This window comes from Beta vulgaris, chromosome 1 (genome assembly GCF_026745355.1).
Source record: "Beta vulgaris subsp. vulgaris cultivar EL10 chromosome 1, EL10.2, whole genome shotgun sequence".
NCBI classification, from domain to species: Eukaryota; Viridiplantae; Streptophyta; class Magnoliopsida; order Caryophyllales; family Amaranthaceae; genus Beta; species Beta vulgaris.
The window spans coordinates 48352423-48374831 of record NC_079202.1 but is presented as its reverse complement, the minus strand read 5'-3'; the positions used below and the strand labels follow the sequence as shown (position 1 = coordinate 48374831).

The 22409-nt window shown below is 37.3% G+C and overlaps 3 protein-coding genes across 8 annotated transcripts; 2 read left to right on the top strand and 1 right to left on the bottom strand.

Moving 5' to 3' along the window:
- The first annotated feature begins 298 nt into the window (after positions 1–298).
- On the top strand, positions 299–2722 carry LOC125491608 (uncharacterized). The gene is made up of 5 exons (XM_057392282.1): positions 299–422; positions 499–590; positions 686–802; positions 880–1275; positions 2639–2722. The coding sequence occupies exons 2-5, from the start codon at positions 573–575 to the stop codon at positions 2720–2722; spliced, it is 615 nt and encodes a 204-aa protein (XP_057248265.1). The 5' UTR covers positions 299–422; positions 499–572.
- Positions 2723–4457: 1735 nt separating this feature from the next.
- On the top strand, positions 4458–5702 carry LOC125492294 (uncharacterized). Its single transcript, XM_048634560.1, has one exon. The coding sequence runs from the start codon at positions 4458–4460 to the stop codon at positions 5700–5702; it is 1245 nt and encodes a 414-aa protein (XP_048490517.1).
- An 816-nt stretch (positions 5703–6518) lies between these two features.
- Positions 6519–21638, bottom strand: LOC104891740 (isoamylase 3, chloroplastic). 6 transcript variants are annotated; one of them, XM_010677506.4, is made up of 25 exons: positions 21484–21638; positions 21277–21369; positions 20077–20128; positions 19919–19984; positions 19268–19431; positions 18837–18930; positions 17743–17976; positions 17266–17370; positions 16954–17058; positions 16433–16567; positions 15910–15996; positions 15737–15788; positions 15024–15087; positions 13115–13214; positions 12471–12571; positions 12125–12176; positions 10733–10795; positions 10368–10457; positions 10215–10287; positions 8830–8909; positions 8623–8727; positions 8395–8493; positions 8219–8280; positions 7315–7423; positions 6519–7023 (listed from the first exon to the last, which is right to left on the bottom strand). In XM_010677506.4, exons 2-25 carry the CDS (start codon positions 21351–21353, stop codon positions 6913–6915), a joined length of 2280 nt encoding a protein of 759 aa, XP_010675808.2. In that variant the 5' UTR covers positions 21354–21369; positions 21484–21638; the 3' UTR covers positions 6519–6912. The 6 variants fall into 6 exon arrangements, with proteins under 6 accessions (XP_010675808.2, XP_010675801.2, XP_010675793.2 ...); XM_010677499.4 differs by lacking the exon at positions 21484–21638 and having other exon boundaries at positions 8219–8277; positions 21277–21470; XM_010677491.4 differs by lacking the exon at positions 21484–21638 and having other exon boundaries at positions 21277–21469.
- Between the last annotated feature and the right edge of the window lie 771 nt (positions 21639–22409).

Here is a 22409-nt window from a genome sequence, read left to right as displayed (position 1 = left end):
TGCTAGGGATTCCGAGCTTGCGCCTCTTAATTATAGAAAATTCAAACTTTTGCCCACACTTGATAAATATGGGATTATGTTTTGGTATGTTCCTTTCATTGTTTCTTTTCTATATAAGCTCATTCATCAAACTGAAAACATGTATAACTACTAATTGAGCTCATTCATTGGACCGAATACCTTATATACTACTAATTGAGCTCATTCATTGTTGGGTTAGGAAAAGTACATGGTTCCCGATCAAGGGAAAAAATGGGTTTTCGAATCTATAAATGCAAGTTGGCGTGGTCATAAATGTGGTAAAGCAAAAGCACTACTATGCACATGAAACTGATGAGAAAAGGTGGGAAAATCGTCCAAAAACAGTTTCCGATTCTCAATTTAAAGATCTTTTGGAATACTGGAATTGTTCACTAATCGAGGTATATGGTTTTATTCTTTATATAATTTTGTTCGTCTAGTGTTGAAATTGTATGTTAACTTTTTTTTCTATTACAGAAAGAAGCAAAAATTAATAAAGGCAATCGTGGATCACTAGATGATATGCATACTATGGGTCCAAGTCATACGCAATGTTACGTCATAAGTTGGTAACAACACATTATCTTGATTTATAGTTCTTATTGTTCCATCATTTCATACTCTTAGAAATTATATATTGAACTACTAATTTTTATCTCTAAAGCAACAAGAGGATCCGGATAAGCAAGAGCCTTCACAAGAAAAGGTCTACAAAGAATCGAGGAAAAGAAATCCTGAAAAGACATACCTCACCAACAACGAAAAATCTATATCCAATATTGTGAGTTGACATGCTATTTATTTGCATATTTTCTGCCTTAACTTAGTATATGTAATAACTTAATCTTCATTGGATAGGCCAAGATGGATGCTTTACAAAGTGTTGAACATGGAGAAGATGGTAACACTAAGGATCATTACTCTGAAGTCATACAAGATCCTGTACGCAAAAATCGTGTACGCCTTTATGGAAGAGGTGTAACGAAGACTGATTTGAAAAAAAAGGATACAAATTCGGGTTTCATATTTCCACAGGAGTTTTTACAAAGTATGGAGACTCAATTGGTGCAAAAGCTAGCACCGAGCGTGGCATCTGTCATTCTTTCTCAAATTCAAGCCGCTAATCCAGGAGTAGAGCTTGTGATTCCTGATTTTTCAATTGGTACAAAACCAAAGGATGCATCTAGAGATCAACATCCAACTAGTGACACCAATGAGCAAGCTTCTAATGGCCCTCAATTGTTAGATTGTGAGGTACCATTTTTAAGTCTTATTTCTCTATGAATATATTTATGAACTAAACCTGTGGAATATGCTACAACCATGACTTTTTCATGATTTCATTCTCTACAACATAAAAAGCATATAATCCATGTGACAAGTAGAAAGGTAATGGGTTACATGACTTTGAGAAAGCTCTCCAATTACTGAAAAAATGAATGTAAAATAGGCATTGTCTTCACAAAATTAAGCTTAGTAATATGAGCAGTTATTCTGTTAAGAGTGTATCTGAAAAGTCGAAGGGTGAGCAGACTAGTGTATGTTACATGGGATGTTGTGGTGTGGAACATATGGAGTCTTCCTAAGCACAGGTTTATCACCTGGTTAGCACTGCAGGAAAAACTTCAAACAACAGCAAAGCTAGCTCAATATGGTATGAGTTCAAATGATTTGTGGTGATGCTACTGAAAGTCACCAGCATCTATTATTCTCCTATAAGTTTAGTGTTGGGTTTTTAAAACTCATCAAGATCTGGTTCATTATTCTGCCTAAGAAAGTGTCTAGAATTTCTCTCTGACTGCCTATCATAATACTAAACCTGCCTATCATAATTATGCCTAAGAAAGTTAGTGTCAAATAGAAAGTGTATGTAATATAGCAAGGAAGAAATTCTGTATACTGGTACCACTGTGTTCCCAGTATTGAAGTTAGTGTTAAATAGATTAAAAGCATAATTAGAGCTAGAGTATTAGCAATTCTGCCTAAGAAAGTGTATAGAATTTCTCTTTGACTGCCTATCATAATACTAAACCTGCCTATCATAATTCTGCCTAAGAAAGTTAGTGTTAAATAGAAAGTGTATGTAATATAGCAAGGAAGAAATTCTGTATACTGGTACCACTGTGTTCCGAGTATTGAAGTTAGTGTTAAATAATAGATTAAAAGCATAATTAGAGCTAGAGTATTAGCAATTCTGCCTAAGAAAGTGTCTAGAATTTCTCTCTGACTGCCTATCTCTCTGAATTATGCTCGATTTTGGTCTTGCTTTGACTGCCTATCATAATACTAAACAGTAAGTCTATTGATTTTCTATGCGGTTGGGTAATTGGGGTACTTGAAAATGAACTTAATTGCCACAAAATATGACAAGTGTACATATAGTAAACTTCGTGGAAGGGAATTGGTTTTCTTACCACTGCTTTTGTTGGGTGCTGTCTTTTTCATTTTGTAATTCAGCTTCCACTTATCATGTTCAAGTGATTTACTGTTGTCTGCAGCATAATAAGCATTAATGTTTTTTTTTCCAATATTTTTCTTGGTGCAAAGCAATATAGAATCTTCACCAAATGAAATCAATGGGCTAATTATTACTCATTGCTTTATATTTGCTTTTCAGGAGAGACTTGGTGAAATTCCTGAAGATTTGGGATCTAACCGAGCCGGACAACCTTTGGTTAATAGTGAAACTCCAGGAGAGTAGCAAAAAAGATCAAGTGGAGCGATATTTAGAAGCAAAATGATCTATATGTGTACTTAAAAGGAATTTGTGGTACTAAAACAAATATTTATTAGTTGGGTTTGATCGAGTATGTTAATTAGGATTTGTCATGTATACTCTTAGTTTAATTAGTTTTGGATATTATGATAGAGATATATATGACAATTATTTTTGGATATTATGATACAGATATATATATATGATAATTATTTTTGGCATTTCAAGAGTATTTTTGCATCTGTTGTATCGTTACCAATATATATCAAGAGCTGTAATATTATAGGTTTTCAACAGGTTACATTAATAATCGTTGCAATATCACCAAAAAATGGGAAAAAAAAAATTCCGTTGCAGTAGCTTCAAGCCGTCGCACTAGCTTAAATAATAGGCGTTGCAGTAGCCAACAATGTTGTATAACCTGCCACTAACAAAGCCGTTGCAATAGATATATGATCTAAGGCAACGACACATTTATCCGTTGCAATAGGGCTAAAAGTCGTTGCAGTAGGCCTATTGCAATGCCAACAAATGCGACGGTACAAAACCGTTGCAGTAGGTCTATTGCAACGACTATTGCAACGACTTTTAGCCCTATTGCAATGATTTTGGTGTGTTGCCTTTGCCTTTTAATGTAGTAGTGATATATATATATATAATATATATATTATATATATATATATATATATATATATATATATATATATAAAACTCACTTCGATATAACTCTTAAATACCTGTGTCCTTTTATATTGTGTTATTTCTACAGATTACATAACTTATTCGGATGGGTGGGTAGGGATGGATGTGAAAATTTTAAGTAGAAAACTAGGAATGGGGGTAGATGGTAAAACGATCATTTTTCGAACTCATTAACACCCCTAGACTTTGCAGGGTATTAATCTATCCCGAACAGGCCCATCTGTATCTCACCTATTCTTTGCAGATGACGCTCTGATTTTCTTCAGGGCTTCACCTGAAACTTGTGCAAGAGTCAAGAGCATATTGGACAAATTCAGTAGGTTGTCGGGAGAAGTAATCAACTTCCACAAATCACTCATCATGTTGAGTCCTAATACTCCAATAGGGTGTCGACAACAAATGAGGAGAATAGTTTATACTCCTTCTGCTGAGTCAATCGGGAAATATCTAGGATGTAATGTCGAAGTAAATGGAAGATCGACAAGGCAATTCCTCCCCCTAATAGAGAAAGTCGAGAATCGCCTCTCAAGTTGGCATCATCTATCTCTCTCCATTTCAGGAAGAGTCATTCTCATTAATAGGGTGCTTTCTATGCTCAGCTTAAATATTCTTAGTGTGTTCCTCATCCCAAAGGTGATAGCAGACAAGTTAAACTCAATTTTTGCTCGTTTTATTTGGGCGGGCTCTCGAGAATCAAAACCAATTTACTAGAAGAGTAAGACTACCCTGGAACTTCCCAAGGGAGGTGGAGGGCTGGGAATCCGGAATGTTCACCTGTTCAATAAAGCGATTCTAGCAAAGCAAGCAGTCAGGATTCATAATTCAGCACAGTCATTGATTTCCTAGGTCTACTATGCCAAATACAAAAGCTCTCCGGTGAGTATGGTTTTACAAAAAAAAACAAGTTAGGCAGAGTTTCTTGGGGATTCCGAGGGTTATGCAGATCGATCCAAGACTGTTCAGAAGGTTTTGTCAAATTAATTGGAGATGGATCTAGCACAAGTATTCTTGAAGACAAATGGTTGAAGGGTGGGTCTATCAAGCTGAAATCGGGCATCAACTCAAAACCATTGGAATTTGGCAAGTAAAGGATCTGATGATTCCAACCAATAAAGCATGGAATACTCCACTGATATGGAGAGTTTTTTCACCAGAAACTTCTATCAGGATTCTGTCCACGTATCTTCCACAGGAAACCTTCCAGGATCAATATGCATGGAGCGAGTCCAAATCTGGCTCCTTAAGAGTGAAAGACGTATATACCCACTTTCTGATGCAAAAGGGACAGCTAGATGCAGCTCAAAATCAAAGAGCTTTTTGGAGTAAATTATGGGCCTCTGATCTAAGGCCCAAATGGAAAATTTTCATGTGGAGGCTTACTCATAAAGCTCTAGCCACTAATACCAACTTGATAAAACGCAACATTCCAGTGCGTCCTAGTTGTTATTTTTGCCATCGGCAGGAGGAGGACGACAATCACCTATTTCGAGATTGTGAAATCTCAGCACGTGTCTGGTTAGGCTCGAATTTAGGCATCAAAGTAGACTCAAGCCAGATTATCCCCTTAAGAGATTGGGTACGAAACTTCTTGCAGTTGTTTTGGAAGGTGGATGAAGTCAAATCAGAAAGAGTCACAGATTTCGTAGTCACTCTCTGGTCGATATGGATCCACAGGAATAATATTGTTTTCAGACAGTTATATGAAGACCCTACAATCATTATTCACAGGAAAGATGTTCTCCTCAGAGAATGGACAGAGAGTAAAAATTTAAAGGAAACCTCGCGTAAGAGCAGCGTCTTCTCAACTGGAGCACAGCAAGAACGTCCAATTTCCCAGATCTCTAATTACCAGCAGGATATATGTCTGATGGTTGTGGATGGGGCCTGGAAACGTCATAAGGATAAGCATCCACGAGCAGGAATTGGTTGGTCAGCTAGTGTGAATGGCACTAGAGCCTTTGAAGGCAATTCTATAATTGTCGCCTCGTCGTCTCTCCAAACTGAAGCATATGCTGTCCACAGAGGAATATATGAAGCTAAGTTGCGAGGAATCCGTCATCTTCAAATTCACTCAGATTCAGTGGAAGTCGTCCGAGCTATTGGTAGCCCACACCAACCATTTGAGATTGCCACTTTATTGCACGATATCAGAGCCTTACGTAGGGATTTTAACACTTGTGAAATAAAGAAAGGTAGTAGAATGGATGTCATCTTAGCTCATAAATTAGCAGTAGCAGCTAGACAGGGTAAGTTAGTGTCCTAATTGGTTTGTTTGTTCATGTCGCCATAAAAAAAAAAAACCTCCCTAGACACATGTGAGAAATCCGTATCGGAACCTAACCCCAACCCAAAATATAGCAAGTAAACAGAAAGTTTCCTTGACCCGTATCCAACAAATAGAATACCAGCTGATCTCTTTATCAAGGGTGGTTGTCAATTGTCATTTGCTACTTCAAAGTCTAGCATATATGGGATATCGCAAACGATATAGTAACTAGAGATTTTCCCCTTTTTTTCCATATACATTAACAGAAGGTTGAAAACTGTTGTTGACCTTTCCTTGATTCCCCATCTTAGAAGGGATCTCAATATCTCTTTGTGATTATCAATTACCTGTCACCGACCCAAAAGATGCCTTGTGTTCACATATTCATATGGACCACAAAAATATGACATTCTCTGTCCTTCCACACATGAAATGATGAGATGATGAGAAAGACACCCAAAGAATCAGACCACAATAAACTCTTCAATTGCCATTTCGTTTTTAGTATGAGCATAGTTTCACCGTGTCAAGGCTAAAATATGAATAGTTAATAGATAAATACTGCGATCAAGGATCCTTGGGTCCAATGGTAGGACTACCTATCTCTCATATGGGAGACCAAGGTTTAAATCTTGACTTACCACAAGTACCCAAAAGGGGCGGGGAAAAAAAAAAGATATTGCGGTAATCAGTATACGAATTAAATAGGCCTAAATTCCATCGACCGATTTAAATGACTTAAGTTTGAATAAACTACATACTCTACAGTCTATAGCTTGATTTAATACCAACTTCAAGATAGAATTCGAGGCATAGTCACATAACTTGCTTGCATTGAAATCAAGGAAACAAATGTACACAATCCACACCCCTAATAACCGGCATTGGTAGGAACCAAACCTATAACCTTATTAAGGAAATCGTCTACCAACTATACCATGTACTACTTGGTTGTTATTTTCGTTATTGGTTTTTGTGTTTTCTTATAAAGATCCTATTATAATACAGGAAAACAAAAAGAAGCTATCATGTAGTATATTATACAGCCTGTGAAGCCAGCAGACCAGCTTGCTCACGCTCATCCGATCCACAGTAATAGGACTGTCCAGTACTTTGCTTGCAGTACCGTGCATGGAATGGAGATGAGAGCAGTTTCATTTATAACGAACTTGGGAGTAGGTAACTTCGCAAGTTTTGTCGACTTCCATTACTTTGCTTTAAGTAAAATTGATGAAAAGGGAGCAACATTATATGAGCTTGTGACACCTGGAACGCCCTCTGCTACGAAATCGTCAGGAGATTTGAGATTTGTATCCGCCTGAAAGAAAACCATAACATTCATCATGGCCTTAATTTGAATATTAGAAACTCAAAGAAGGAATCACCAAAACTCCTGTTTGTGGACAGGACATCATACAGTCAAGTAGAACCATATAAAATTATAAATGGTCTACTGTCGCAGACAGAAATAGGGATTCTACTCAGAAGAGAATCGCCAATATCAAAAAGTCAATAAGTTTTGTTGTTCATAAAGATAAAAGACTAAAATCAGCAGTTTTAGTGCTGCGAACCTCCCTGAAACGGAAAGAAAAAGGGATAGATGTCTAACCACTCTAAACCAACGCTTAGTTTGTGGTGGTGAAGGTATTGCAACTTGAACAAAGTATTCATGAGCATTAAAAGCCAAGTAGATGTCTTCTCCTTTGTTGTCATGTAATCTGCAGAAAAAACACAATATAAAGAGACAGAGGTATCTAAGAAACATTACAATATATCTTATTGTAAATATTATTTTATATTAATCAGGTTTATTTCCACACCAGTGTAGAATGCATATTGCTAATGGGCCAAAGAGAAATGATCAGGTCAAGAAGCAGCTCACACGAAGCAAAACTAAGACCATTACAGGTTCATAATTCAAAAAGGTAAAACAAATTGATAATTGACAGAAAGAAAACATTCATACATGTCAGAGTTCATGTTCTAATTTTGGAAGATAATCATAGTAATGCACATACGCATATCAGCATTTAATACATGCCTGCATAATGCAGACGGGCAATATGTAAATCCACGTATTTAAGGGTCTGCTCTAGAGCAAAGAAGACAACATACAGAAATCAGGCACTCAGACTATGTGTTCTGGAATCACTCTGGTTATTTTATGATCTGGTGTTATGTATGGGATATACTGGTCAAACATCTACACTGTATGCATATGGATCGACCTTACATGCTCCTTCTGGGGAACATAAACCTATTATAAACAAAGTACATGAGTTGAAAGGATGATCATCATGTTAAAATATGGCACCTTCTGTCAGCCACCTTAACTAACAGGAAAAAGAAAATTATATCTGGTAGAATAAACATCTTAAGAACACAAAATGCAGGATATGGAAGCATACAACAGAATTTTAACATGATCCAAGACACAGCAAGTCTGAAACCTAAAATTCTAACTTCTACAAATACTCAAGCTCCAACTACAAAAGGTTAGCATAGTTTCTTACGTGAAAGCCAGAAATTTACTCTCGCTATTGCTCCAATTGTCCTCATGCCACGTCACGTCCTTCTTCAACATTAAAAACAACATATAGTTTACATCATTATTTCCTAGAATCCATTGAGAAGATGAAAACTCTTTGCTGCAAGTAATCAAACCTAATTGCAAAAGTTTATGGTTTACCTTCTCAAGAAAGTTTTCACGTCTGAATATGTCATGCGCTCTACGGAACTTCACAACTTCAGAGAAAAACCTGAAGTGGCCTTCTTTCTTTGCTGCCAACTTCCATTGTCAACAAGAGTATCATGTCAGTAATTGCAAATTAACTAGCTATTACTCTTACCACAGTCCAAAAATTGGTAGTTTTGATTATAGCAGCAAAAAGCAGAGGACTAAGTGAAGGCTTGACACCTTTGACCACTGGAAGTTGTTAAGAGCAGTATCATGTCCATAACTGTTATTGTTTCCAAACCGTGTATGCCCATATTCATCACCCATTAGCATCATAGGAGTACCCTGGGCGCATGCAACACAAGTGCCAGAAAGTAAATGGTTATATGGATTTTTACAGAGACTGCAGAGCCAAGCAAGCATTAAGAAGATGACTTGTTCTTTTACCTGAGATATCATCAGAGCCAAATGGAAGTTTTTCATTTGCCGTGAGCGTAGAGCAATGAGATCCGCATCTGTTGTTTCTCCTACACATTTGTAAACGGGGACTTATTACCTCCCATCCATAGAGAAAACTTTACACCAGATTTACAGAGTCACAGACAATTCATTACTATTCCCTCAACTTAATCCCTCTTCCCAAATACGCTATAAAAGTCACAACACAAAGACTTCTAAATTTCCCTCTTACTGAAGACAATACCGCATCTAATGATAAGGTAACCTCAGAGTGAAGTTCAGCTCCCAAAGCAAATGCCACATAGCCTGAAAAATATCTTAATAATTAGCCTCTATGATGCTAGAGGGCTAAGACATGATCATGCCCAAGGAGGCAAGGACAGAAGAAGACCTCCCAAGTCTCAGCCTCACTTAAGGGGGTTAGAAGTAGACATGAAAGCCCAAAACAAAATTACAAGACACCACTAGAATGTGGAGGTTGAACTTAAATTACTTGTATGACATGGTTTATGGGTTATATTATGATTCCCCCAGCTTGCAAAATGTAAGTAGTAAAATTTCTCTTTAAAAGGCACATCAAGATTATATTATGCATTACAAACTTGAATTCACATCAGATAATAAAAAACAAGATTTTCCTCTTAAATATACTTGTCCCCTCTCTATCTTTGAAAGGAACAGTTGTTCTGTACCAATATATGTTGTTCCTTATGCTTCTCATAAGGTAAAAGATTTTGGGTTTGGGTGGATCCACCAAATTCATTATAGAATACTTCTGACTAATCAGTCGATCTTTTACCATCCAATCCCCAATGCTCCCTGGAGTACATTGACTTTTTGGAAGTAGTATCTGGTCCTAGACTCCTAGTAGCATGAGTTAGAGGTGTTCTTTTTCTCTGATGCTCACTTGTACCATTGAAACCTTTTAACATGGAAATTCAGCCATGCCTCCTGTAAGACAACCTTCCATGATATTCACCCCTTCATGGCACACATACATGGCCAGCATTCTAGCTTTTTGGAAGACATAGGTTTACTGCTGTTTCACACCAAAGCAAACTCTTGTGATGTTGGTAAATGTTCGCACAGACCATAGCAAGTAGACAACTAACATGTTAAAAGAGAAAACAACTGTGATCTAAGGCAAGATAAATATGGAATAAAGCATGATCATAGAAACAGACAACAACTTGACAGGATTATATTTGCACATACGGCCTCATGAGATAAGACTAAATCACTCAGGCTATAGACTACTTCCTTTTTTTATGTAGTTAGTTCTTACTTCTTAGAACAAAAAAATAAGAAAGACCTCGTTGCATGATAAATAGGGGTAAGAGAATTTGACTGCACGAGGGAAAATGACATTCCACCTTCAAAACCACAGTTCCAACTGTAGTTATCATTGCATCCATCATTGCCACCCTCTCCATTTGACTCATTATGCTACAATACAATTCATTGAAGCGTCAAAAAAGCATGCAACTGTAGCTCAGCCAACACTGTGATAAGTTATCAGATATTACCTTAAAATTGTATGAAACAAGATCATACAAAGTAAATCCATCATGAGCAATAATGAAGTTGATGCTGTGGTAAGGCTTCCGTTTGTTAACCTGGACAAAAATGAGCAGATCTTAACATTGGATCAAACTTACCAAATGCTGAATAATCTAATTGCAGACACAAATAATAACTAGATCAACTTTGCTGTAAAAGTTACATGCTTAAAAAAAAATAAAAAATTTAAGGACTCAACCAGTTACAATGGAGACCGAGATCTAGTTAGGACTTCTGACAGAATTTTGATAATTTTAAGACAGCTGAAAGCCTATATGCTCGTAACACCAGTAATTCTAGGTTTTTAATTGATGTGCTAAATAACTCATACTCTATATAGGTCTGCAGATCCTGATATGCGAGTTGCAAAACTTCCTTTTAAGCCGCAATCACCCTGCATTATGCATACAAACAGAGAAATAAAAATTACACTATTGAAAATTCCTTGTAGGCAGCCCCAAACACTAACTAGATTATCAGAATGCAAAAAAAAAAAAAAAAAAAAAAAAAAAAAAAAAAAAAAAAAAAGTCTATCTGTTTCTAACATCAATGAACAGGGAGAAATAAGAAGGTATCCCACCCTTATTGGTTTATTCCATCAAAGTATTCTTTCCACACTCAACTATACAGTGTACAAAGATTGCTTGTAGAAGTTGTTGGAGTTTATAATAAATGCTTTTAAAGGAAACTCAAGAGTTGCTTCAAAAGAGAATGTGAAGAATCCCACATTGATAGAATAATAGGTAGTGTAAGGGGTATATATACATTACACTTTCTATACCCATTGAGTTGTGTGACAAAAGGACTTTTAGTGGGCATGTGGTGAGTGGAGTCACCACACGCGCCCGCCCGGTCCGGGCCAGGGCCTTGGGCCATTAGGCCTTGGGGAATAAACTTAACTTAACTAAAGTTTTGGGTCAAAAATCTGTTGTTTTTAGCCAGTAATTAGGTTACCGTTTTTCCCCGGATTTCCTCCCTTAATGAGCCGTTATTTCCTAATTACGTGCCATTATCTCCTCCCACTAAGTATTCTTTTAACCCACTAAGTTTATAATAAATGCTTTTAAAGGAAACTCAAGAGTTGCTTCAAAAGAGAATGTGAAGAGTCCCACATTGATAGAATAATAGGTAGTGTAAGGGGTATATATACATTACACTTTCTATACCCATGGAGTTGTGTGACAAAAGGACTTTTAGTGGGCATGTGGTGAGTGGAGTCACCACACGCGCCCGCCCGGTCCGGGCCAGGGCCATGGGCCATGGGCCTTGGGCCTCCCACTAAGTCGGCTGGTAACCACGTTTTAACCCTAGTATTCTTTTATAAATACAGAGGTTACTGTTCTCATTAACACACAGCAGTGAATTCTTCACGCCACGGTTTTCCAGATAAGTTAAATTTATATTGTTAGCGGTTTTAGTTCCTACAGAAGTTATCTCATAGCCTATGACAAGAGCAAATGAAGTTGTGAACAATATGAGGAAAGTTTTACCAACTCCCACTCATCATATCTACAATGGAAAAGGAACCCCAAAACATGCCCTCCTTTAATCTTCTGAAGTAGTGGGCTAGATGCAGATTTCTTCTCATATACGAGGACGGTTCTCACATGAGCTCGTCTCTATATAATTCAGCATAGAGATGGCCATTTACATTTTAGTAGCAGCCCTTGCAAAGAAGATGCAATTTCTTTCAGTAAACTTTCTGCAATAAGAAAAGCTTTACCTTAATAAATCTTCTCACATCATCACGATACTTGCCATTCCATTCTGCCCACCTGTATACAAAAAGTTCCCAAAAAGAGTAAAAATTAGGTGCAGACAGAAGTTTCAACAGATCAAATTGAGTGGCTGAATCTTATTGAGACCATGCAAAGACCAATAGAGCATTTTCCCCCAATGATTTTTACAACAGATTCATATCTCATTCACAAGAAATAGATGCCTGCGTCACTTGGAAGTTGGATCTAGCGGGGGGAAAAAAAAACACTCGACACACTAGATATGGCCCCTCTACTACCACACACGAAAAATAAACATATAAACAAATAAATGATAAAGGAAGAGATTACCGGTCCCAATTAGGAAATTGTCCAACTAGATAAAGACCTCCGCAGTCCCATGGCTCAGCAATAATTTTACACTTTGACAAGACGGCATCTTTGGCAATGGCCTGGCACAACAATGAAAGTATCATGCATTGAACTAGGCCAAGATTCCAAGTAGGAACATCAATAAGGAACGGAGGGAGTATTAATATTGCATGGGTCATCTGTAAGTGCCATTAAATATTGTAAGAATACTATAACAATGACCTACAATGATATATATGTACAGAGGAAATGGCTAAAAACGATCTACATTTCAAATATAAGGGAGTAGTATTACAAAGAATTTTGAGTGTATTAGTTTGTTTTGTGGGGGGGGAGGGGGTTTAGAGATAGCAGGTGCTTATTGTCACTGCACCATCTGGTTGGTAAAGGAAAGCATAATCGTAAATTTGCCATAGAATACAGGTAAATCATCTCAGCCTAGTGAGACTGAAGTCCTGAACAGCCTATGGGGACTGAGGACCAGGGGAGCCAAAAGCATGCCTACAATCGTTAACAGTAACACCTGTTTTAGGTTTATTTCCTTAATTAAACACACGCGGGCGCTCAGACAGGTGACGAGCATCTGAAGCACAATTTTGTCTGATGCCAGGAGGAAAGCTTACCTTCACAAGAGGAGGTGCATCAAGCGGCAAACCATCAGTCCCTCGACAAAGCACACTGGCAAGGTCAAAGCGAAATCCATCTACATGGTATTCATTGACCCTTCATTTGGTTCAAAAGAAAAGAGCATAAGATGTTTTTAGCAAAGAAGCCAACAGAAAATAGAGTCAAAAACACAAATAAGCAACAAGCTGAGTGAACATGTATAGTCAGGCAGAACTCGGAACACCTCAGGTACTATGACAAACACCCTAAAAACAGGCAAAAGGGAAACAAACAAAAATGACAGGACATTTGTCATCTCAACTAGGATGGGGAGAGGTCTCATAACACAAGAAAAACAATGAGATAGATCGTAGATACACATCAGCATCAAAATTACTCCAATGCCTCTGAAGATGCCCTGGCCTTTGGTGGGTTAGGAGGTTTACCCTATGATAACATATGAACTATTTGTAGCTGACCCTTAACATACCACGCACGCTACTTTACGACAAAAGAAAAATGAATAGAAAATGTAACATTCTAATTTACTCCATAGTCCAAGAGCTGTAAATTAGTGAATCTTTGACTCCAGTAGGAAAGAGATGTGCGCAGAGGTGATATATAAGATTCAAAATAGCTATTTCCAGCCAACTTGCTTCTGAGGAAAAAACATTCAGAATCTTTAGCTACTGTTAGGTAACATCTTTCATTCTTGTGCAAATTTATCTACATATGAACATTTTTTCAAATAAACTTTAAACACTCTAGAAACAATTGTCCATAAGAAACAAGAACAAAAGGAAATCAATGAGAGAAAAAAAAAAGTCCTTGATAAATGCTTTCTCTCTCCTCCTTCCGCCTATTCATCCAACTTAGCAGACATATCAGCCTCACCCCTACAGAAATGCTAGCAACCAACCTACAGGTCCTCCCTTTCCTATCTCCTTGCCGCCGCTGCTAAACTGTAAAATAGCCAGTAGTGCTCCCTGAATCCAGCACGGTAATGGCAAACAAACCCCTGGCAAGGCTGGCAGCCCGTGGTCATTCCTTTCTCCAGCCTTCACTTTCCCCTTGAGGCCATTGCTTGAGGCCAAATTAGGCCCCCTTTTCCTCCAGCTCATTTTTCACCCCTTCCCCATCTTTCCTACTTCTATACATAACAAGGAGGATCATTATGCTGCCTTCCTATCGCCTCGTACCCTCTTGTCTCTCCCATCACCACTCTCTCCTATATTCTTCCTCCTAACATTTCATCGGAGAATTCTATATTTGCAGACTATAAATATTTATGTAACCAAGTTACCCTTTTTAGATTGAATATCTATGGATATAGGGGAGAATTGAACAAAACATTGACTAGTGAGCTCGCTAGACAGGAAGCACCTTCTTTAATTCGAAAAAAGAAATTATAGATGATACTCGCTCCATTTCACGACGTTTGTCTTAGTTGATTTGGTATGAAAATTACTTCTGGTGGATAAGAACTAATAAAGATGTTGCTTTTAGTGGAGAAGTATATTAAATGCATGAGAATATATGGATAATGAGGGCATTTGTTTAGAAACATCCTAGAGCAAGAAAGAGGAAAAGCATAATGAAGTTGAGTATATCTAGATTAAAAGCTAACCTAAACCATTTACTTTTGCAATCAAGAGATGAGTTTGCATGATAACTTCTAGTCTAATTCCTTCATTTTGGACCAACAGCATTCTCTCCTCTCACACTATCACAAATAAGCCTCTCATGTCTCGTGGAGTAAATCCCTATGTATATAGATACATGCAATGTGCTTCTGCATGTGGGAATGACTGGGTGAGAGGGCATGGGTGTATAAGAGCATTGCAGCCAGTATCATATATAAAAAAAAAAAGACAGCAGACCAAAAGTCATTCATAAAGATGATTTATTTATACGTATATGGTATACCAGTGTCTCAAGCTGTCAAGAATAAGTTCCATGACCACAGGATGATTACAGTTTAATGTGTTGCCTGCAGCCAAGAAAGACAAGCAAAAGCACTTCAGTTTGATCGCAAAACGCATCCAATCAACACCTCCAGAAGTTTGCATCTGAGAGATCACCTCGGTTACAACAGGCATTGTCAAACGTCAACAAAAGCATCACTATCTTGAAAAAGAGTAAAGATGAATCTCCACCCAATGAAGACAAATAGTAGATAATAGCAGCAAGCAAGCACTTAATCATATATACTTATAAAATGCATCATTCACCATCAAAGGGTTATTGTCAGCATTTGCGCTGGCGTTAAATTAAATATGCACCGTTCACCAACGTTCATCATCACCAACACATTCAGCCGGGAATATTTTCTAAGAGTATGAACAGTTGACAAAATTGCATATTGAAAGGGATGTACAAGAAAGTGGAAAAACCTGAGCAATCTGAAACCTGAATAAGTCACAAGACACTTTATTTCGTTCTAATGATGTCAAAGCAACGCTCTTAAAGCAGCCAGAACAATGAAATTGCAGAAGAACATATAGAGCCAAGATACAATCTTATCAAAGGTGTAAAGACTTCATGTTTTAATCGCATCAACTATATAGATAATATATTCACATGATTCACAAGATTGTTTTACATGACGAATACAAGGAACAAGCGTCAAAAAATATTACCACAGCCAGAATAATTCATCAACTTGCCATCGCCGTCCACCATGTAATAGACCTGAAAACCCAAAACAGACGAGCAAAAGTACAAAGGAAGTTTCAAGTATGAGCAGAACAAGTAAATTTAAAGCTACCATCACAAAGAAGGTCATGGCCCAACATAGGATTATATCACTTACCTTATTGTCTATGCCACGAAAAGAAGTAGTGTAGGGGTATCTATCATCAGCCTCATTTGTATGATTATACACAACATCCAAGATGACCTAAAAAAAAAATCAAAAAGTATCCATGTTATACTGGACAACCATTCATGAGATCTTCCCATATTCTTAACCCAAGATTAAAAGAAACAGGTGCATGCTCCTTTTGTCCTACACTCCTACTTCATTTTCCCTCTATAACCATAGATACCTAAAAAACATTGTTGGTCCAATTCCCCAAACAGTGATACAAATTTTGAACTATACCACCAAGGTATACTTGAAAGATCGTATCTTTGTGAGCAACAAACAAACAGATTATACAGTACTATATACAACGCTTGTCTAGTATTAATATGGGTACCATAGTCAAAGTCCACAAACAAGTGAGAGTATATATAAAAACCCATACATATTACATTAATAAATTTTTTTAAGAAGTGTCATGATTGAGCATCATAGCATGATCAAATAGTTGTATCAATAAGACATAACAAACCTCTATTCCAGCATTATGCAAGGCTTTAACCATTTCCTTGAACTCCAGGGCAGCATTAATAGGTCCGCCACCACAACTTGCATAGCGACTCATCGGTGCGAAGAAGTTGATAGTTGAATAGCCCCAAGTATTAATCTACCATTTGTCACCATAAAAAAAAAATCCAACCATTAGTGTCAAAAGGCATTTCCTTGGCAACAAGATATAAGGTAAAACATGCTGATAACAAACAATTAAAGTGTATTGCCTACAAGATCAGCTCCCAAACACAAATGAACCGAAAGAAATAAAATTAACACTGAAACCAGGAAGATATCGCTTTGTCACCTTGAAACATATATAATCAGCAAATGTCACAAAATACAGTCATTATGAATTTTCATTTGTCAACAGCTCACTGATTTACACCACCTAAGCAACTACAAAATCTTATCTCACACTTAGAGTGGAAATGGACATAATGTCAAAGCGATAGGCATAAGTTACTGTAATGCCATAAAGAAAAGAGTTTCCCAACCCACCATGTGATCTCTGGGGTTGGAGCGCCTTTGTAACTCCATTTCATCGAACTCAAAGACTGGTAGCAATTCCACGGCATTAATGCCAAGCTCCAAGAGGTGCGGAATCTATAGATACAGCACAACGTAAATAAGTTCTCTTAGACATAACATAGGATTTGTATTAGAGTAGGGGGGAAAAACCCAACGTCAATATTTTTTAATTATAACATGAACTGCAAGTCTGCACATTAAAAAGAGGACAGCAAGTTTTTCTAATCTTAATCACAGGAAACATGTTAGATAAGTTTTCCTCTCCCTATCCCAGATCATTACCTTCTCAATAATACCAAGATAGCTTCCTCGTATATCTGCATCAACTTCACTAGACTCATCCACAGTATATGCACGAACATTCATTTCATAAATGACAAGATCATTCTGCAACAAATATGAAAAGACATTTGCCATCAAAATTCAAAAACCCAGAGAGCATTTATATGAACGAAAATACAAAGTCTTTACAACTCATTTTAAAACATAGAAGAGCTTTGTCAAGTACTTTTTCACCAAAACATGTACAACAAAGTCTAAATTTGCCATCTTCTAGAAAATAGGAATATAGCGACAATAGCGTCAATACTTTGACCTGCCTCTATTCAATAGTTTGCTTACTATCATAGTCAGTAGAGATTAAGTAGCACAAAGGATAGATCTTACCCCCTCACCCTCACCCTCACCCTCCCCCCCTCACCCTCCCAAAAAAAAAGAAAGGAACACAAAATACTTTTTTGTGGAGGAAGAGGCCTATACCTCCGGTATGCTTGGATGCACATCATCTTCCCAGTCAAAGGATAAGCCTTCGAAATCATATGTCCCTAAGAATTTAGAGAGCTTATTGGTTGGATCTCCAAAATGCCGGCGACCTTCAACAAATTTTGCGTAGGGATCAAGCAGAACAATGCTACTATCAAATCGGTGGCCTTGTGGCCAATCTTGGGGACCATCAATGCGATAACCATAGAGAACACCGCTTCGTGGCAGATCCTGTAACATATGAAAATTTTCAGGAAAGGACATTGAAAGCACTAGATCTGTAACACAAATGGATTGTAAAAAAACCCATCCCAATGCAGGGCGATCATAATGTATGTGCAGGATGAAGTTCAAACTAGAGAAAATAGAAGCCTACTTATCGTAGTTTTGCCTTCTCAAACCACTTGTCAAAATCAAGTACATGAGTTCATCTGCTTTTTTTTTAATCCACACAATACAAGTAGAGGTATCATGAAAGACCACTTCAGTAAGAGCCCTAACAGCTATATCAATAATAGAGAAAAATATAAAATGTTGCAAACTCAATATGCCTCTTGATATTTTTAAAAAAAAAAGTGAACTCGTGTTAAAAAGAGTAACCAGCCCTTAAGTAACATAACCTAAAGTAACAACAGAACCTTGATCTTCTTAACTCAACGAATGAAACCACCTGTTCATCTGAATGTTGCTAGTCTTTCTTCATTAAGGTCCCAACAACTCAATCTGTATCCGCTTTCACACTCAGGATTGTCAATATAAAAAAAATCACTATAGCCGATGCAGTAATCAGAAAAGTATGCAAGGTAGTGAGAATGAGATGGTCAGTGAAGCAATTTGCTGAAGGTCCTGAGTACAAATAGACATTATCAAACAAATCTTCAGGAATATATGAGACAACAGGCCGCTTGGTCACCACCAGGTGTTCCAATAAATAATATCAATATGTAGCAAAGGCATGAACTGGAACAGATAATTAAGAACCTAGCCCGCTCGATACGGTTAGAATAGATCAATGATGAATAGGCAAAAGCATTCAAATATAAGCAAAGATAGAGGGCCCGACAGCATTACCAGAGGCAATTAGAGGGTACCTCAATACATATATGCCATGTATCTCCAGTCTTGTTCAGACTTGGATCCAGCCTTAATTCCAACATCTCCTTGTTTCCTGTATCATAATCCTTCCTAAGAAAAGATAACAATGTAATTATCAAACAACATAAATTAAAAAGGAAGAAACTTGAGACAGAGTTTTTGCAGCTTGACAAATAGAAACAGCGTTTCGTATTGCTATATAGAAAGACTATAAGAGTATAAATGCCATACATAGAGAAGCCCCAACCCCACCCCCCAACCCACCAACCCCCAGACTCCCACAAAGAAAAAGGCTCCATATTCTATCAGCAAGCGTGTTAAAGTTATGTATAGCGCAAATCACTATGTCAAACCCAAACCCCGAAGAAACATGAAGCACTTAATACATGTCACTTTGATAATCATGAGAAAAGAGATGCATAATCACCAGCTAGAAGGAGGAAGCAATAAGCAAAGAGTTACTGAGCTTGCATGTTGCGAAAAGATTGCAAAATTTATTCTATTCTGAATCTCTGAAGCTCCCAAAGGAAATGCCTGGCCTGGCAGGATTTTGAATGATTTATTTGTCTCCAACATGCTCAGAGCTTCTTCCTGTTGCAGAAAAACAATAGGCAAGACAGACAGATTGAGACATCAGTATGAATGAGCTAATTTCAATCCCAACAAGAAAAAAAAAAGAAAAAATTACAGAAGACTTCTTCAACATAGCATACATGGAGAACTCGATGAAAGATATAGAATTCCATGATAAGAAATGACATATGTTGTACTCACTCCATTAACACGTGTTTTTTTATGGATATGAGCCAAACTAATATTACACCCCCAGAGGTCTAGGTAGAATGCGATTACCCAAATTAGAAACTCGACATGACACACAGCAAGACCTCTTGCAAGGGATATGAGAGATGACCAAATATTTAACGAAACACTATTGTGGTTTCCTATTTAATTCTACAAATATACTATGAAAAACTGAGACATGGTTACACTTAATATTATAAAGAGAGTGAGGGCTCCTCTTAATTCAGAAAGCTAAACTTTAGATAAAGCACATAATCAATGGCATAAGATATACCTCAAGTACAAACTCTTGGGTACCGTGATTATAGGCTATCAAAGAAACATTGGTGCACCTCCTTGTCTAACCTATGCCAAAAACATTAACCCGATGTTTAACATATGTCAAAAGAGAATATTATCATATATGCTCTTAGCATCTGAAAACAAACCCACCTTGATGATTTGATGTTGAAGACTGTCTAATCCTCTCTTACTTGATTGAAATCTGTTCGTAATGCACAGCAATTTGACATGGTTTTATCCAAATCTTGTAGCCGATAACATAGCATTAATGAAAGTTACTCCAGTATTGAGTGACACTATCAACAAATGGGGATGACCTATAATCTTAGAAATTTTATGCTGAAAACATTGAGCTTCCTTACTCACATATAAATAAAATCACCACTCACTGGAGAGCGCAAAAGGCTGTACATTAGTAAAGAGAAAACAAGAGAAAAACAAGTAAACAAGCATTTCAAAATTCTCCGAAATATTTAATTCAACTATGTTCATCCAAGCATTGTCCCTGACATTTAATAACTTTTAGATGTAATTGGGTACCTTAAGGTCACTATTCACTGACAGCCTGACTGTTATTTAACACCCCGAAACGTTGGAATGAATGGACCCGCGAGGACCCAATTTTCCTTGTAACACCTGCCCTCAGTCCTCACCACCCAATTAAGTAGAATTCCCTGCTTACAATCCCACTTATATTGCTTTTATAACCTTGAAGACAATACTTCCCTCAAAAAATTATGCTTTTACCGCAAGACAATCAAATTTGTCCCAAAACTGCCAGCATACAACACAATAAGACTAGCTATCTTCCTTAAAATTCAACTGGGACAACTAGTACAATGTTTGCTGTATATTCCCTACGTTTCTTTTTAATCTACCCACTTTCCTTTTTGATTTGTTTCTTAATAATCTACACACTGTTACCTTTTCTATTTTTGGAAATATGTCACGTCTACTTTCTCCTCTTTTTCCACTCATATCTTCCTCTCTCTCACTTTTCAATTTCTCTCTCCACCTTTTCAGTTTATCTCTCATATTTTTGTACTTTCAATTACCATATTAACAATATCAAAAACCCTAATCATCACTTTTAATCAACCTCCAAGAGTTAAATATTTGGTTCCAATGATTAACAATAATATGCCAACAACATTAAAACACAAACAACTAAAAGAAGAGGAAACCTTATTATCTTCAAACTTAAATACAATTTCACACCAATAATATCCGACACTAAACACATTGCAAAAACAAATCAGCAACTGTTTCACTAAAACAAAAAACAACATCAGACTCAAACTACGACTATGAACAAGAAATGAGATAATAATACGGTAATTAGAATTTTACCCAACAGAAGTAGCAGATGGAGGAAAAAGTGCAGTGGAGGAGAGAGAAAAAGAAGGCAGATAAACTGAGTGCAGCATTTTGTTTTTCAGACTACTGTAATGAGATTGAAGAATCAAATTAGCATCCATGAATTTTGGAAAAGTAAGATTATCAACGAACTTTTAGTACTAATGAAAAACAAAAGTGCATGAATATTTTTAGAATTACCAGATATTTTCTGGGAAGAAAGGGACTTTCCCTGTTTTATTTTCTTGTACTTTTTCGTGAGTGATTGAATTTGACGGTAATTGGACGTTTTTTGGACTTCGAGACTGACATTGAAGGTGGGAAATTAAGACGCCTTGCTTGCCTGCCACGTGAACGGTTTACGAGGATGCACTTTTCCCGCTAGTGTTCTTAAGCCTGTTTCTTTTGGACTTATTTTCAGTAGAGGTGATCATTTTGGCTCGGCCCGGCCCGGCCCGTTTTTGGGCCGGGTTTTGGGCAGAATTTTTCGGCCCGCGGGCCGGGCCCGGCCCGGCCCGGTCATTTTTTTTTTGTTTTTGGGCGGGCTTTGGGCAAGCTAAAAACGACTTTTTAGTCTATTTTTTGGCCCGGCCCGTTTTGGCCCGCAAAAGTCCGCTAAGCCCGGCCCGAAATAGCGGGCTTTGGACACAAAAATTCGGCCCGAATTTAGGCCCGGCCCGGCCAATGGGAAATTTTTTTGGCCGCGGCCCGGCCCGAACCCGGCCCATGATCACCTCTAATTTTCAGTTCACCTTAATTTAATTCAGTTCATTAATTTCCTTTCACAATTTTCATTCAGTTCAATTCAGCCCAATTCAATGCAAAAGAACAGGTCCTTAAACAACTAGTATTTTTTATTTTGTTGTGGTTGCAAGGAAATGTTTTAACTCTTGAGGTTGTTTTTTGGGGTTTAACTAAACTGAAGTTGTGTCCAAAATAATAGAGCCTTAGAGAGAAATAGTTAACTACACCAATGTTATCGGGATCTGATCATAGGATTGAAAGATCCTACATTTCTGTAAAATAAAGATAATTATGTTAGAATATGGCCGGTGAGAAACTCATGTTACAAAAATTACTTTCTATTTTTTTACGATAAGATCAGATTACAAAATTAAGATTCTACG